This window comes from Lycorma delicatula, chromosome 1 (assembly GCF_047948215.1).
Source record: "Lycorma delicatula isolate Av1 chromosome 1, ASM4794821v1, whole genome shotgun sequence".
NCBI classification, from domain to species: Eukaryota; Metazoa; Arthropoda; class Insecta; order Hemiptera; family Fulgoridae; genus Lycorma; species Lycorma delicatula.
In genome coordinates, this window is record NC_134455.1 from 357,097,447 (window position 1) to 357,114,925 (window position 17,479).

General features: G+C 32.3%; 1 protein-coding gene across 2 annotated transcripts in view; it reads right to left on the reverse strand.

Moving 5' to 3' along the window:
• Positions 1–17,479, reverse strand: part of LOC142318422 (trypsin epsilon-like) — a 221,966-nt gene that overhangs the window by 49,506 nt on the left and 154,981 nt on the right. For both annotated transcript variants that reach the window (XM_075355007.1, XM_075355008.1), the window contains exons 4-5: positions 15,958–16,201; positions 8,721–8,870 (exon numbers count right to left, since the gene is read on the reverse strand). In XM_075355007.1, the coding sequence (XP_075211122.1) occupies positions 8,721–8,870; positions 15,958–16,201 (394 nt within the window). The remainder of the gene's footprint in view (positions 1–8,720; positions 8,871–15,957; positions 16,202–17,479) is intronic.

Here is a 17,479-nt window from a genome sequence, read left to right on the forward strand (position 1 = left end):
CGTTTGTTACCAGTTGATGATAATCGGTCTAGCCTCGTACTCGCAGCACCTCACTACTCTAGCCTCACACACTGTCCCCACAAAAAGCCCAATTATTAAATAAAAACTTTTTAAATTTATTTAATATTATTTTACTTTATTTAACGTAAATTTAATTCTATTTTTTTTGTAATATTATTCATTCGATTGATTTGAATCGTTCCGTAAAACCCAGTTAACTCAGTGATAGAGACTCACAATTCATTAATTCAATACCTTAACGTTTGTGCTTCAACCGGCAAATCTGCACTACTGCACATATATATCTAGCCTATGATACTCTTGGAAAAGTAAGGATTCCCATGTGGGATGATACATCTAAATCTGTTCAGCCGTTCAGCTCCCCTACGGTGGGACAAACATATACACATCCATACAGCCTAAAAATATCACACTCCTTTTTGGGCAGTCGTGTAAAAAGTGAATCTTATATTTTAAATTTTAATGTAGACCATAGACAAAATTCGGCTGATATTTTCAGAATGGTTATTAGTTCGTCCAGCTTAGTCACTATCTAGAATATATTGTTAATTAACAGTAAAAACAATTTTTTTTTTTTTTACCAGATCATGATTTCTTGTTCATAAAGTAATAGAATAAATATGGTTAATAAAACTATATTATATTTATGATTTTATTAAAACAAAAAATCTATAAATTCAAGTTTTAAAATAAAAATATTAAAAAAAAACGTTTTTTTGTAGAATGTTTTTGGAGTTTTGATACTTCAAACAATCGAGCAAAGAAATTTATATTTTAAATTAATTCTTTAGATTGTTAAATAATTATCAGTATACTGTTTGAAAGACGTTTTGGATTAGTGAAAACGGGTTTTTCTTAACATTTAAATTTATATTTTAAATAAAATTATTAATCTTTACTTAGGAAGTGAGCATCGTAGTTAATACGAAAAAATTCATCTACATTACTAACTGATTTTTGAAGGTATTATAATAAAAAAAGAAAAGCTGACAAGACAGTTGTTCCATCAAGCGGCTAGAGCCGCGTTCCGGGAAAGTCCTACAACTGTGGGATGTCTCTGACACACGGTTTACACACAACTTAATTTAAAATATTTTAATTTTATTTAAATATAATATTTTTTTCCCATTTATTTGATTCATTGATTTTAACTAAAGCGCGGGCGTATATACTGTATTTAGTTCGCGGCGTGTGGCGGTACTAGCGGGGACGGTCGACTCTAACTAAACTAATGTAATTTCACAACTTATAGAACAAATTTCGCTTGTACGGCCGGCAAACTGGTATAGCCACGAGGCTTAACGCACCAGGTACTGAATCGACCGAGCGATCGAGTTTGAGACCCAGCCAGACCGAGTTTTGTTTTTACACTTTAATTATTATTCATTTAGTTAATTCTACCTCTCACCTGTGACGTCACAACATAGCAGTAGTTTAGAACATTTAATTGGGCGAAATCTCGAAATACTGATGATTGCCTTGCTCTACAGCCTCACCCATACTTAACCTTTTAAGTTGAATATTTAATGGCATCAATGGCTCATATATTTTAGCAGAAGTAATTTGACCAAGTTTGATCAAAATCGGTCCACTAGTTTTAGATATATAAGTTGATTTAGGGGCCATACGAACATTAACATCCGGAAAATCTCATCCGGTTTTTTTAGTTCCTTCGGTGTCAAAACGTCAAGATCCGGTGCAAACCTCATATGCCCAATTTTTACCGATTACAATACTTTCCTTTCTAAGCTATAACTCTGCTATAGTGCTATCTAGACATGAAAAAGTAAAGGAAAAAGGTTTTGCCATTTAATGTGTGTGTGTGCGTGCGTGCGAGTGTGTGTGTGTGTGTACGTATGTTTAAGTGAGACGAATTTAATAAAAGGGGGAGTTAAAACTGGTAAAAACCTACTTTAGTCACGTGAGTGAACATCTGTAAATTTATGAATTATTAAATGTACTTTTAATATACTTTTTATTTGCGTGTAACTTAATTAACTAAATTTATTATAAGAGATTTCTTTCTTATAAAATATTATAGTTTGAAAAATATTTTATAACGTTCAGTTCTTTCTTAAGATTTATTCTATTCGTTTATGTTATATATAGTTTAAAAAAAAAAAATTAAAAATGTTCCGCCATAGTGGATTTGAAAATCCAATCTAATGGATTTGAAAATCCTTCCTTGGACTTCAATATTACAATAACGTTTTAGATAATATTTTTATTTTCATAAATTTATCGTAAATAGTTATTAATTTTAGTTCATTTAGAACAAAGAAATTGAATACCGCTTTAGAAAATAACTTATTATGCTAAGGTATATTAGTATCTCCAAGATGTCAACCATTCTGAAAAACAAAAATAAATACGAATATGTTACTACTATACCAGTATTTATAGTTTAATAAGTATGCCCCAGTCAAAAAGAGTAATAGCAGTTGAAGTTTTTCTACAAAGAGAAAGAAAATTCTGTATGTCTAGTAGCACGAACGAGGTCACCGCCATAAATATGTAATGAGAAATATTCATATCTATATAAGCTAAAAGATTTACTCAGCTTAAAAGATAAGTTCGTGTATAAGAAAAGCTCACATAAAGAATTTTTTATATATATCAGTTTCAATCGCAGGAATTAAAAGTCTATGATATTATGAAAAGGCTGTAAGGCATGAAACAATTTTCAATATTTTGCATGTAACACTCCGGGTATTTTCCCGATGGGAAATGTTTTTGTTTGAATTTATCGGTTTATTTTAACAGGCATCAATCTTGAATTCTAAAGCTAGCTTTAAATTACTTCAGTAGAAATCTACTTTTCCCTAAAGGAAAAAGGAAAATTTTTATAAAAGACCATTCAAATTTATCCGAGTAAAAATCAAAAATATTAACGTAAAAACCTATATTTAAAACATATATATATATATATATATTATATTGTCGCGTGTTCTCGGATAAACGAGGATAATGAGAGAATAACAAACGTAAAAATTTCTTAAAAATACAATTTATTACTCTAAAGATATATAAAATAAATAATAATAATATTCAAAATAGTAATTCAAATTAAAAAAAAACAAAATTAATTTAATGATAATTAAATTATAAATACCAAAATACAGTTCGATTTACTACAAACTTATAGAAACTAGTGATGCATTTATAATATGACAATATAAAAATATAAAATTCATAAAAGTCACTTTCTGCAAGTATTACAGAAAGTAAGCAAGTATTACAGAAACATCACTTTTACTATTTACAAAAGATCTACCCCACACTTTATAAAAGAATAGAATTCTGTCTCTTTCACTCCTATTTACAAATTACTTACAAAACAGCTTTTTGTTTTCAAGCACTGTTCAAAATGGAATTCTCGTTACGCACTCTTCAATTATTATTACTAAACAATTATTATTACCGCTTTTGTCGCATCTGCACCGAACTCGAACTTGTGAAACTACTCACGCCGTCCGCTGATCCGGATCAGTATTATACCTCCAGACCCGACCCATCCTTTTGATTGTTGAAGCATAATAATATTTATTATCCGTCTTTTACGTTTTGCTATGAGTCCTTTTCTAGAAAGAATCCCTTTTTCGTTGCTTCAAGATTCTTCTTTCTTTATTTTCTCTCTCTTTCTGAAAGAAATCCGTTACACTGGTCCCGTTACATTGTATAACGTTTTTCTTGATTAAAGTATAAACTCAAAATTGAAAGATTAAAAGTTTTAAGATTAAAAATTGTATACTTATGATAACTTATTAATTATTAATTTATTTTGTCAAGCATAATAGTAGTACTGTGATTTCTTTGACGATGAATTTGATTCTTCTTATAATGGCAATTATTTTACCATGAAGAGTTGTCTTATATTATCTCCAGATCATTTTCTGTTAATTTATGAAATTTTATGCAATTATTGAAATTAATATTTTAAACATAGAGGAAACATAAAATAAAACACCCCCATTGTTTACTAATTTTTAGCTTCACATGACTTTTCGTTTGTTTTAAATTTGTAAAATAATTCCAAAAATATATCCTACTAGCTGACCCAGCAATGCTTCGCTATTGCTAGATTTGAGTATATATATATATATATATATATATATATTGTTCCGTTCCACGTCGAGCCGTCCGGTGCTGCGATCTAGTGGGTGCTAGCGCTCACCAGAGAGTTCCACTCGTACTACCATTCGGCGCTCGAATCTGATCCAAGGCGGTCATTTCATACTCTTAGTCCGTATGGACTCCATTCTTTGTTCGGATGAACGTTAGCTTTAATGTTTTATTTAATTTTATATTTTTTATTTTTATATGTCAAGTTATACGTTATGTTACAATTCATTTCATTAACTATCAAAACGTCAATTCATTAAACCATTATTCAACAAGCAACAAGACGTTGTCTTCATTCATCACCTATGAACATACATCTAACTTCGCTCTAAATTCTACCATATATATATAGATTAAATGAACACAAACGAAAGTTTAATAAAACATTAAAAAACTGAACATTACGGAGCATCACAAAATTTAACTTTTCCGTTTTCCCCTCTTCACTTCCTCTATCTTTATACTATGGACATCTTTTCCTTTTTCGTTTTTATTTTCTTCCATTTTTCGCTAAAATATTTCTTTTCATATAATTAATATATATTCTGAATATGATCCAAATCGGGCCATAAAAACAATTTTTCGAAATATCTCTACTCCAGCGCCACCTACCGGGTCCATTTTTTGCAAAAAATATTTCTTATCACGTAACTAATATATGTTCTGAATATGAGCAAAATCGAACCCTAGAAATATAATTTTTTTAAATATCTCGACCCCAGCGCCAACTAGCGGGTAAAAATTAATTCAGAAACCTTCGGGGGCGTGTGCACAAAACTCTCGAAAGTTTCATCGCAATCAGATGAATGGTAAAGGAACGCATACGAGACAAATATTCATTTTTATATATGTATAAGATTAGATTAACTGCTGAATACTAATCTTTCTATAATTTCCTGGCAAAATTTAACTGATTTTTGGTCAAAATATTTTTAATACTTTTTTATTTTGCTAGTAATAACTATTTCAATGAGGGATAATTAACAAAAATTTATATGACTTCTTTTTCAAGTGACGGGAATTTTTAACTGTTTATCATATAACCGTTAGTTTTTTCTTCGAAAAATAATATAATTCTTCCAAAAATCACAAATGTGATTTTTGTAATGTGAAGACAATCACATTCCAAAAAGAAAAAATTTACAGCTGTTCGGTAACTATACGTATGTTTAATATCAATAGAGATTGAATAAGGACGTTTTTATTTAATTTTAAGGATTTATTAATTTTAACCGAAATTACATTTTTATATAAATTGTTTTAATTAATAATCAAATTCTAGCTTGAATAATGGTTTTCGTTATTAGAATTTATTACTGTATAAAAAAATAAATAGTAGTTTCTACTACTATTTATATTATAAAAAAATAAATAGTTTCTACCACTGATCAAATGATCAGCTTAGAGGACATTATATATAACAGCTTTATTACAAGGAAACATTGTGTCGGAGTCTTCTTTGATCTTCAGAAGGCTTTCGATATGACCTGGCGTCATGGTTTAATGCTCCAGATACATGAATAAGGCATTCGTGGCAATCTGCCTATACTGCTCAGCAACTACATGAATGACCGTACCTTCCAAGTACGTGTCAACAATGAATATTCATGTGAAAGAATCTTGGAAAATGGCATACCGCAGGGTTCGCCGTTGAGCGGTACCTTGTTTACCATTGCCATTAATAAATTGATATTAGCCATTCCAGTAGAAATCAGCAAAAGCGTCTATGTTGATGATCTGGCAATCATGTATGCCAGCAACAAGACTGCTATGGTGAGAAACAAATTGCAACGAGCGATCAATGCTCTAAATGAAGTTGCAAGGAATAATGGATTCCAATTCTCACCAGAAAAAACGTGCTGTGTACACTTTTGTAGAAAGAGAATTCCTCATCAAAGTCCTGCGTTGACAATTGATGATAATCCAATACAATATAAAGACAGCGTAAGGTATTTAGGACTAGTATTGGATAAATTCCTTACATGGGGATTACATATACAGGACTTGAGTGATACATGTAAAAGAGCCCTAAACATTATAAAATGTTTATCGAACATAAATTGGGGCTCAGAAAAAGAGACATTATTGAGATTGTATAAAGCATTGGTTCAATCTAAACTAGATTACGGATGTATCGTATATTCATCCGCTAGAAAGTCGCACTTAAGAAAGTTAGACGTAGTTCATAACAGCGGAATAAGATACGCAACAGGCGCTTTCCGCACAAGTCCGGCGGCTAGTCTGATGTCCGAAGCCGGAATAATGCCACTACATTATAGAAGAGAGATCCTTTTGTTAAGATATGCAGCAAATGTATGGGCTTTCCCTGCTCATATAAATAATAAATTGTTTACGAATCATCCATGGCTGCAGTATATGAACATCGTGCTACCTATTTCAGACCAGCCGGAATTAGGTATCACGAATTAAGAAGAAAATATGAAATTGCTTTACCAGAGACACTAGCGATTTCTACTAGAGAAATACCGCCATGGCTTTTGTCAGCGGTTAATAAAAGTTTGGATCTCTCTCAAAGGGGAAATAAAAAAGAAACCAGCAGTGATCATCCAGCAGGAATTTTTGGCAACCGTCAGTAGTTACGAAGAATATATTAGAATTTATACTGACGGTTCTAAAACCGAATATGGTGTTGGATGCTCGATATATGTAAATGAAGAAGCCCAACTTTGGAGACTGCCAGATGTGGCAAGTGTCTACACGGCAGAACTCACTGCAATTCAGCAAGCTCTTCGCTACACTGAACACTATTGCGAAGAGAGAGTGCTAATATGTTCCGATTCATTAAGTGCACTTGTCGCAATTCGGAACAAGAACATTAAGGATGTCCTAATTGCAAACATCCTGTCCATTTTATACATACTAAAACAACGAGGACAGCGATGCGTATTTGTATGGACTCCGGGGCATGCTGGTATTACAGGTAATGAAATCGCAGATGAAGCTGCCAGAAAGGCAACAGTCTGCGATGATTTGGATGCATTTCCTGTAAGAGTGGCAGATGTTAAAAACCGTCTAACAAACATAGTAAGAAGCAATTGGAACGCTGAATGGAGGAGTTTAAATACAAAATTAAACTCAGTTAAAACTTCTCCTTATAAATGGAAAAGCGACTTTAAGTTGACTCGCCGTGAACAAGTAGCGGTGACCAGACTTAGAATCGGTCACACGCGATTAACAAATTTATATTTGTTAACCGGCGAAGTGAGACCAATGTGCGGTGTTTGTAATAAAACACTGACAATCAAGCATCTAATAGAAGAGTGTACCATATATGAGGACCTCAGAAAGAGGTTCCGTCTTAGAAATAATATTAGTGCTGATCTGGATAATGGAAATGAAGAAAATACAGTTGCATTTTTACACGCCAGTGGACTTCATAAAAGCCTATAAAATGAAAGTTTAAAGCTGTGACAAAAAAACTCTAAGCGGTAGTTTATATATATATATAAAGAAAAAATGGTATTGATAAGTTTAATTTTAATTTCAAATGCATGCATATATATATATATAAGGGAGTCTCGAAACGTGGCACGTATAGTGACGGGAGGTAGCCCTCTTGCCTAGGCCATTTTGGCTCACTTGCATTCAAGAGCAGTGAGTCGGGGTGTGTCCGATGATGGCATGGGGGATCCTCAAGGGTGGATTGAGGGCGCGAGGCTGTGGGTGTATGCTGTGCATGCCTATAGCCTGTTTCTAAGAAGGATTCAACCGCTACGGCACCCTGGCGCGACTGATATACTGCTCAACGGCGGTTCTGGTCGCCCCGAGGGTGCTTAAACAAACTATAAATGAGACTCGTAGAAGAAAGAAAGAAAGAAATGGTATCGATTAGTTTAATTTTAATTTAATGGTCTTTTGAGAACCTATCTCAAATTTTAATATTGGGGCCCTTTACACCCCATAAGTGTTTGTGATTGTCCTTGTCTTTATGTCTTAAATGTTTTGTGTAGTTTGTGCTTTTAAATAAAATGTAAGGGCCCTTTACACCCTTACATATGACGATCCAGATGGTGATAGTAGTTTCTTTTAAAGATTGTGACGACGGCTAATGACCTTAGCAGTCGATGCCCATAATAAATAAAAAAAAATAAATAAATAAATAAATAAATAGTAAACAGCTGTCACTATAAGTGAATATTATAAGAGTAAATGAATCTCTCACTGTTATAAATTTTCTTTAATCTATAATTCTTATTATGTGTATTTTATTTTTTACTATATTCCTTGAACTCTGAGTATGTATGAAGGAAGAGTTAATTTTTTAAATTAAATTGCATTTTACAGGACCATAATCTTTAGTAACTAAAATTTATAACTAAATAAAAACTCAAGCGAAGTTACATAAGAAAACCTTTACTCAAATTTTAACGTTTAAAATTCTTAATTTCATAGTTCCCGGCCTCCGTGGCGAGAGTGGTAGCGTCTCGGCCTTTCACCCGGGGGTCATGGGTTTAAATCCCTGTCAGGCATGGCATTTTTCACACACGCTACAAAACATTCATTTCATTCTCTGCGGAATAAATTGTTTGAGTTATGAAAAAAAATGTCATAGTTACCAGGCAAGGAATATGTCCTTCTTTGAAAGTGCAGAAACTCCAGTGAGATAGTCCGCGAGCATCAGGTTTTTTAAAAGACTTTTTACATCGACGTAATTCCAGAATTGGATATTCATCATCTAATACTGTCAACTCTTTAGCATCATCAGACTGTAATAATTTCAAAAAAATATAATACAAGTTAACTTTTTATTTAAAAATTTACCTATTTTATTTAATCCCTAAATTAACTATTTATATAACCAGTTTTGCAGCTACTGCCAGGTGTATGTGTGTGTGTGTGCGCGCACGCGCACGCGCGCGTGTGTGTGTACAACTGCAGTTGTTGTACAATGTAAGTGTAAATGTACCAGTAAACATGTAGCCTGGTACATACTCAGGTCGACCACTCCTGAGACGTGTGGTTAATTTAAATCCAACCATCAAAAACACCACTATCCAGAGTCTAACATTCAAATTCGTATAAAAGCAACTGCCTTTACAAGGACTCCAACCTTAGAATTCTTGACTTTGAAAATCAGATGATTTTGCGATGAGGAGTTTAACCATTAGACTAACCCTGCGGGTTTTAATAATATATTAGACGAAAAAATTAATATTTAAGGGGAACTTTATCAGTAAAAAAAATATACTTAGTTTATAATTTTCAGGTTCATTTTAGTTGGACTATTACTAATAAATTATAAAAATATAAAACTGAAATAAAATTAAATTCCTAACATTATATACATATCGTGTATTGCATAGGTAAGCTAAAATTATATACAGAGTGTTTCTAAAATGATGGGCTGGCTATATATTTTCGGATTCTACTTGTAAAACTAAACAAAAAATATCATTAGGAAAAATGGCAATTTCTCCTTTGTTCTCCTTCTGTCCGCCATTTTGTTATTTTCATATAAACACTTATATTTCAATTTCGGATAGACGAATCACGGTAAGTTTTGATAGGCGTCTTGATAATAAAGTTTTAAAATTAGCTAAAAATCAGGACTTAAATATCTTAACAAAATTACAAAATGGCGGCCATATTTATTTTTCAATCTTTTACATCACCATAAATATTAGTTTTATCAAATTTAATGTTTTTCTAAATTATTAAGCCTTTCAATTTGAACAAAATGGCATTTCAATTTATAAAATCGGTTGGCAGAAAATTTATGTTGTAATTTTGTGTTTTTATCTCCTCCACTTTTACGTTCAATTCGATTAAATATTAATTGTTATTTGTTGTTAATTTTAGTATTGTAAATTAGTATCAAATTAACTAATAATTTTCTCAAAATAACAGATCTAATAATTAAAAACATAAAACAATTATCTGTGACAATCTTACGCTAATTGTTGTAGAACATTAGGTATACTATTTTTTTTTTAAATAAGCAGTTTAACAATTGTTAAAAGTTATAAGACATGTACAAAGTGTCCACCATTATAAATTACACAAGTCTCCAGTCTTTTTTTGAGAGATTATCTTCACAGTTAAAAATTCCGGAAGTTTTTCTAATTTTCTGAAATTCATTTTGGATCCTTTGCTGAAGATCCTCAGTGTTGAGTTATGGAGTTAAATAAACAATATGTTTCAAATGGCTTACACGTAGAAGTTAAGAGGGATTAAATCAAGTGATCGGGCAGGCCAGGATACTGGCCTTTCGCTGCTTATCAATTTTTCATGGAAAGTTTCATGCAGGAAATCTGATAGACTGATTGACTAGAATGTGCTTGAGCTCCATTATGGTGAAACCACATATTTCCTCTTTATTGTAGATGTTTAAAAAAATGTGGAAGATTTTCGGCAAATGAGCAAGAAATTTTCTCCATTTAAATGATTTGGTAAAATGATAAAACCCAAAGATAGTCATTAAAAGTAATTGCCCGTAAGTTCAAGAAAAATCTTTGTTGATGGCTACTTTGGAAGGTACCATGAGGATTCTATTCGCTCCTAATACGCTGGTTGTGATAGCTTTGAACACCATTCCTGTTAAAAGAAGCTTTCTTTTTACACTGTTAATACGATCAACAGTAATAGTCTCAGTGTAAAATTATTCCACAGCGAAAAATTAATATCAATTGTTTTATTATTAAGTTATGTTAAATTTTATTGTGAGAAAATTATTATTTAATTTGATGCTAATTTACAATATTAGAATTAACAATAAATAAAAATAATTAATATTTAATTGAATTGAACGTAAAATAGAGGACATGAATACAGATACAAAATTACAACATAAATTTTCTGCCACAACTCGACTATTTGTGAACCGATTTAAAAAAATTAAATGTCATTTTGTTCAAAATAAAAGGCTTAATATTTTAGCAAAACATACATTTTGATAAAGATATAAATAATAAAGATTTATAATAATAAAGATATATCTTCATATATTTATGAAGATATAAAGGATTGAAAAATAAACGTGGCCGCCATTTTGTAATTTTGTTAACGTATTTAAGTCCTGATTTTTTGCTAATTTAAAATTTTATTACCAAGACGCTTACCAGAGATTAACGTGACTCCTCTATCCGAATTTGAGATATAAATTTTTATATAAAAATAAAAAATGGCAGACACGGGGAGAACGAAGGAGAAATTGCCATTTTTCCTAAGGATATTTTTTGTTTAGTTTTACAAATTCCATATTGTACGAATGCATAGATTTGGATTAGACTTATGCCATTTAAATTTTTAAATTGTTTTACAAAAGTAAAATCTACATAAATCTGAAATTCGTCGTGTTATTCTCGGAGAGATCATCACAATCTGGCAGTCTGTCAGGAATCAGATCCCTTGAGCCACCGTTGCATCCATCCATTTCTGTCCTGGGCCTTCTCCTTCTTTCCTTTGAAGTTTCCAATTTTCATCACATCTATTAATTTTATCCTTCTTCTTCCTCACTTTCATTTTTCTTCCAAAGGAGATTCAAAATTCTACTTCCTTTAAACACATATTCTAATAGTTTCCCGTTTTTTTATGTACTTCTCACACACGTGCTCTTTCTATTTTAATCCTATTTATTACATCCTCATTCCTCATTTTATCGACCCATCTTACTTTTTCCATCCTTCTTCATATTGACAACTCAAAAGCCTCAATGTAGTCCCTCTACCTTTTCCTCATCGTTCACGTTTCACGTTCATATATTAAGACACTCCATACGTAACATTTGCGTAACCTCTTCCTTAAATCAGAGAGAGATATTAATGAACTAAATTCCAAGGTCTATACCGATGTTTGGTAATTTTCCAAAGAAGACAACTTCGAGACAATTTTTTTTTACATTTTCTAGAAATTCATTTAAGAAAACATATTTTAAAGATATAATTTTGAATGATTCAGTATAAAGATATTTTTTGTTTCTGCTCAGTTCTTTTTTCCTGAGAAAGTGTAAGTGAGGGCTATCTTCAGCGCGTTACGAACTTATCTATAGTTGGTTATTTTTCTTTGTAAATAAAAATATTTCTAATCTCAGAATTTTTCATTACATTAAAAATTTACTTGAAAAATTAATGTAAATACAGGTCAAGTGTTAAATTTTAGTTATTTTTCAAGTGTTAATTTTAATTGTACTAATATGCAAAACCGTTATCAAGAAAGCTAGTTAGAACTCGTAAAGTTGATAAATTATATATTAACTAGTAATAAATAGTTCACCTCCTAATGACTGCATTTGCAATTCCATAATAAAACCAAGTTATGCAAATTAAGATAAAATTTGGAACGATTCTATAAAAAGATATTTTTCTTTTCTGTTGAGGACCAAGATTTTTCATGGTACTGTTCCCAAAGGGTTTTATTTGATTTTTATATACTTTACTCTTCAAAATAAAGAAACAAGTAATTTTTGGTTTTATATTTCAAATTGTTTTATCACTGATAAAACAACATTTTCGTTTGGGAAAAGTCTATTGAGACTATACCGAACGAACATTCTTATTATTATTATTTCTGTTCTCTCAATTATAAATTAATTACTAATAAAGTGATTATCTCTAACTTCTACTTACGCTATGTACGCTAAGTTAATATAATTTATATCGTGTTTTGGCGATTTTATGGCTTTTTTCCAATTATTAAAAAATTAGTTTTTCCGTCATTTTGGGGTCTTAAGATTGATTTAAAAAATTGATATTTATATATTTTATACATTTTAGTAAATAGTACATTAGTTTGTTTGAGCCAATTCGATACCTTACACCGTTATTGCATAAAAATGATTATACAATTTTAATTTTGGCGGCCATTTTAAGGTAATACCGACGATTTATCGTAGCCATTCGTGTATTTTTATAATCCTCTAACGATGCTTAATCCGAATTGAATAATATTTACACACAAGACGTGGCAGTTCTGTCGCGCTGCTCGCTGCAGCCCAGCAGAGAATTGAAAACCTGCTAGATTTCATTGAAGGCCCCCGCAGCGTCAGTGCAGGGCGAGGAGTAGATTTTTACCACGCCTTGAGCATGTTAGAGGTGTTTTTTCTGCTTTGGCAGAAGGTTTCGAAAAATTAACCTCCGAGCTCAAGGAGATCAAAGTAGTGCAGGTTCCGGCGCCTGCTCCCAAACAGCCGAAGCGTTATGCCGACGTTGTGCGAGGCAAGCGAGAGACTAGCCAAGCCAAGTAGTCCGAGGGAGTGTTCGTAAATAAGTCTGAGAAGTCTACTAAAACTAGTAGGCAAGAAAGAGGACTTCCAGGTTGCTCTTCGTGGCAACAGGAAGAACCTAAAGATTAGAGGAATTAAAGAAACCAGCGAGGGTCTGGTAGTCGTTGCGAATGATTAGGAGACGGTCCGAGTCATCGCGGAGTCTCCAGAGGTGAAGAATCTCGAGGTCATGGTAGACTCGAAGCGCAAGCTAGACTCCGGGTCATTGTCTACGACATTGACCGGCGGCTATCCGATTAGGAAGTTCTGTCTATCGTTCGTGAGCAGAACATTGAAATGGCCGAATTCAAGAAAAAGTGTAGGCTACTCTTCAAGGCTGGTAGGCGTGATGCCCAGCGGTATCATGATTTTTTTTGAACTTGGCGCTGGTCTCTTTAAGATGATTGTGTCTGAGGGTAGGTTGTATGTCGATCTAACGACCTGTCGCGTCAAGGAATACGTTGACGTGCAAAGGTGCTTCAAGTATTGTCGTTTTAGCTGCAGGGCTAAATTCTATAAGTATGCGTTGGTCTGCGCGCATTGTGGCGAGGAAGGTCACAAGCGTGACGACTGTCCGCAGAAAGCTGAGACTCCATCCTGGGTAAACTGCAAAAGGTTGAGCAAAGAGTGCAGAGATTCGGTCAACAGTAAGGACTGTCGCTAAGTAAGGTTTGTTACTGAATGTACTGGTTCTAATGAGGCATATTAAGTGGCAGAACGTTTAGATGTTAGAATGTTAGGAGCGGGATTTTCGTGCTTCCGCGAATTTAGTAGAGTAGAGTAGTTCCAGAGGGCTACGTGATAGTGTTTTTAGGTGTCCGATGACTTTGGAGAGGGCTAGGACAGAGCGGAATTACTGATGGGAATGTCTCTCTAGACGTTCCCATCAGTGGCATCTCACCGAGGCCGGCTGTTTACTGTCGAATGTTAATCAGTTTGAGGGCTTGAAGATGTCCTCTGATTAAGCCAATCATGGTTAGGAACGGAGGGATGGTATAGCAACCGGCAATGTCACAAGGAGGGTTTTCTTCTTCCTCTGGAAGGGAATTGAGTATTTATCACATACGAGTAAATATTGAATTCAATAACGAGCTGTTCGTTCGTTGAAAATTACTCATAATACTCTCAATTATAAAGGAATGCGATAAAATAAATCTGTTTAGTTTTTACCGATATGTTTTTTTACTGTGATTTTGAACACAGCCCACGTGGTACGCCCATTCATTCTGCAGCGTAGTTACCTTGATGTTATCGGGGGTAAACATACCGAATTCTCTCAGATATGCTTCTCTAAGCTGCAAAATCCAATCGCATTCGAACATCGTGTGTTCTGCGGTGTCCTCCCTTCCACAAAAAACATACTTGGCCGAGAGTCTCAATGCCTGCACGCATACCCATGCTTTGAAGCAACCGTGAACGGTCAGGAATTGGTTCAACTTGTACCTTAGTTCCCTGTGCTTGCGGTTCAGCTATAAGTCCGGGATCAGTCTGTAGGTCTATCTGTCCTTCGTTGACTGGTCCCGAGAGTTGATAGAAAAGGTTTTACTTTTGAATCTATAATAAACATGTGGTAAGTGCGTTTCTACCAGAAAACGCTCATAATTGACGTGGAAGACATAATAGCTGGAACAACTGTTAAGTCTGAACAGGAACCAGTGACTTATTATGATCACATATCTATACTACCGTAATTGCTTTTTAAAAAAAAATATTTTTTATATTCTCATTGGATAACTACTACAGAAGTATGTTTTTATGAAGTACTTAAAAAAGGTACTAAATAAATTAGTCAGTTATATACATCAATAATTTCTCTTGAGTTATAAACGTTTTAAAACTGTCTAACCTCAAAAAATAATTTCACAATTTTTTTAGGTAATGGTTTGTTATGTGTAATGAAGATTATATATATCTAATGGAAATTTCATGAATAAAATTGTTCATGAAATACAACACCATTAATTTTTTGTATTTAAAAAAAAATTGATATCAGTTTTATAATTTAAACTTCTTTACTTTTTTGATGGTGTATGTATTTTGAAAAATACATAAGATATATGAACTTAATGATATTTTGTTGTAATTTCTCATTCTGCAGAGTGAATATTACTGAAAACAAAACATTTCATATGTTGTAGTCAATTGTCGTTTCATAAGTGCCATACAGGCTACTATGAGAAATGTAAAAAAATTAGTCTATTAACCAGACTACTAAAACTCAGAAATTAAGAGGACATTTTAACTTTGATGTATGAATGGAATTATTAGCTATAGTTTTATATTAGCTAATTAAGCTGGAGTTCATATTTTCTACTCGTTGTATGTAATTCAGAATTCTATGTATTCTTTTCCCATAATACTTGTGGAATTAAACAACAAAACTAATAATGATCAACCTAAAAAAAACTACTAATAACCTTGAACTTATGACTGTAACATATTTCAGTTATAAAGTTCATATAAAAAAAAAACTTTCGCGAAGAAAATAAAAACAAATTGTTTATTTAAGCATTACATAAACACTTATCCTACTCAATTATTACTACAGAATAAATATGTACAATTTATAATTATAATTTTATGCTGATACTTGCCGTGTATCCCCACCCGCAAACTGTAGTCATTGTATCGTTGATTCGAGGTAAACTATCGGGTATATTAATTATAACAGCATTTTTATTTAATTGAATCTCTTCTTTGAGTTGAACCAATGCTATATCATTTCTCCATGTCCCTTCGTTTTCTGGATGAACAAAAATGTTTTTAATTTTTATTACTTGTCCACCTTTAGTAGCAAAATCACTGCTAGCTCGTACTTTCAAATCTTTAGGCTCAAATCTGAAAATACAGAGAAAATTATAAATATTCATATGTTTTAATGTAAGAGTTTAATATATATTCTTATAAATAATAAAAAATAATTTTGTTTATTAATTATTATTATCGTTATTAATTATTTCCCTCATTGAGTTATAGAAATTTAAATACTGTACCATGCAGTGTTTCTCACGATATATATAGATGTTTCGAGAATATTAATTTCATTTAAAAAAATATTACCTAAACAAAAACGTTACTCAAATTTGAGGGGAACATCTCATGTTGTCCTTGACCGTTATTTCAAGGTTAACACGATTTTTTTTCAAATGGAATGACCTATTTTTGATTCCACCAATGAAAAAAGTTTTATATTGAAATATATAGTTACACATATGATCTTAGACCTTTTTTTGAAGGTTATACTGCCAACCATCAGAGATAATGTTGTACAAGAGATAGTGTTATACGAGTTACACATTTTTGTAAATCACACAATATTTCTGAAATATTTATATGCCAGGCTATTGATCTCGCAAACTATAAGAATAGCATAAAAATTACTTTACACTGTTGTTTGGTGTAAAGGATATTTTTTAGTGCAAAGCGTTTCATTTTAATCACTCCAGGCGATTAAACATCCTACAAATGTACACACACACACACACACACACACACACACACACACACACACACACACACACACACACACACACACACACACACACACACACACACACACACACATATATATATATTATTTCGTCCGGCTGTGAAGCTTGTAAAGAATCTGAGACAGCAGTCAAACTGCTGTCTCTAAGAGTAATGATGCTTACTATAAATAGTCAGTCTTATGATGAATTGAGTGATCATGTCACTTATAGTGTAAACATGAATTGAATTTTCGGTGGGATTAAATGTCAATGTACAGGTAATATTTTTCACATATTGGATAATGGAATGAGCTAAACGTGGAACTTTTTAGAAGCTCAGGAGCAGTAAGTTTATTATTATAGAAAATGGCTATGCGACAACAGGATATGTTGTTTCTGGTCTTTTACTTTTGTATGATTGTGGTTCCTAACAAAGATATAATATTCATATTTCCAGGATGGTTGTCATATGACATATTTAGGTCATATGTTACTCTATGTGTATAATAGTTTATATTCTAATACAATATATATTAAGTAGATAGTATACTGTATTAAGTAATGTATATATATATATATAAACCAATTTGTTTAGTCTGCCTTAATTGAGGTTATTGTTTCATAAATCAATCTTTTTAATGAACAA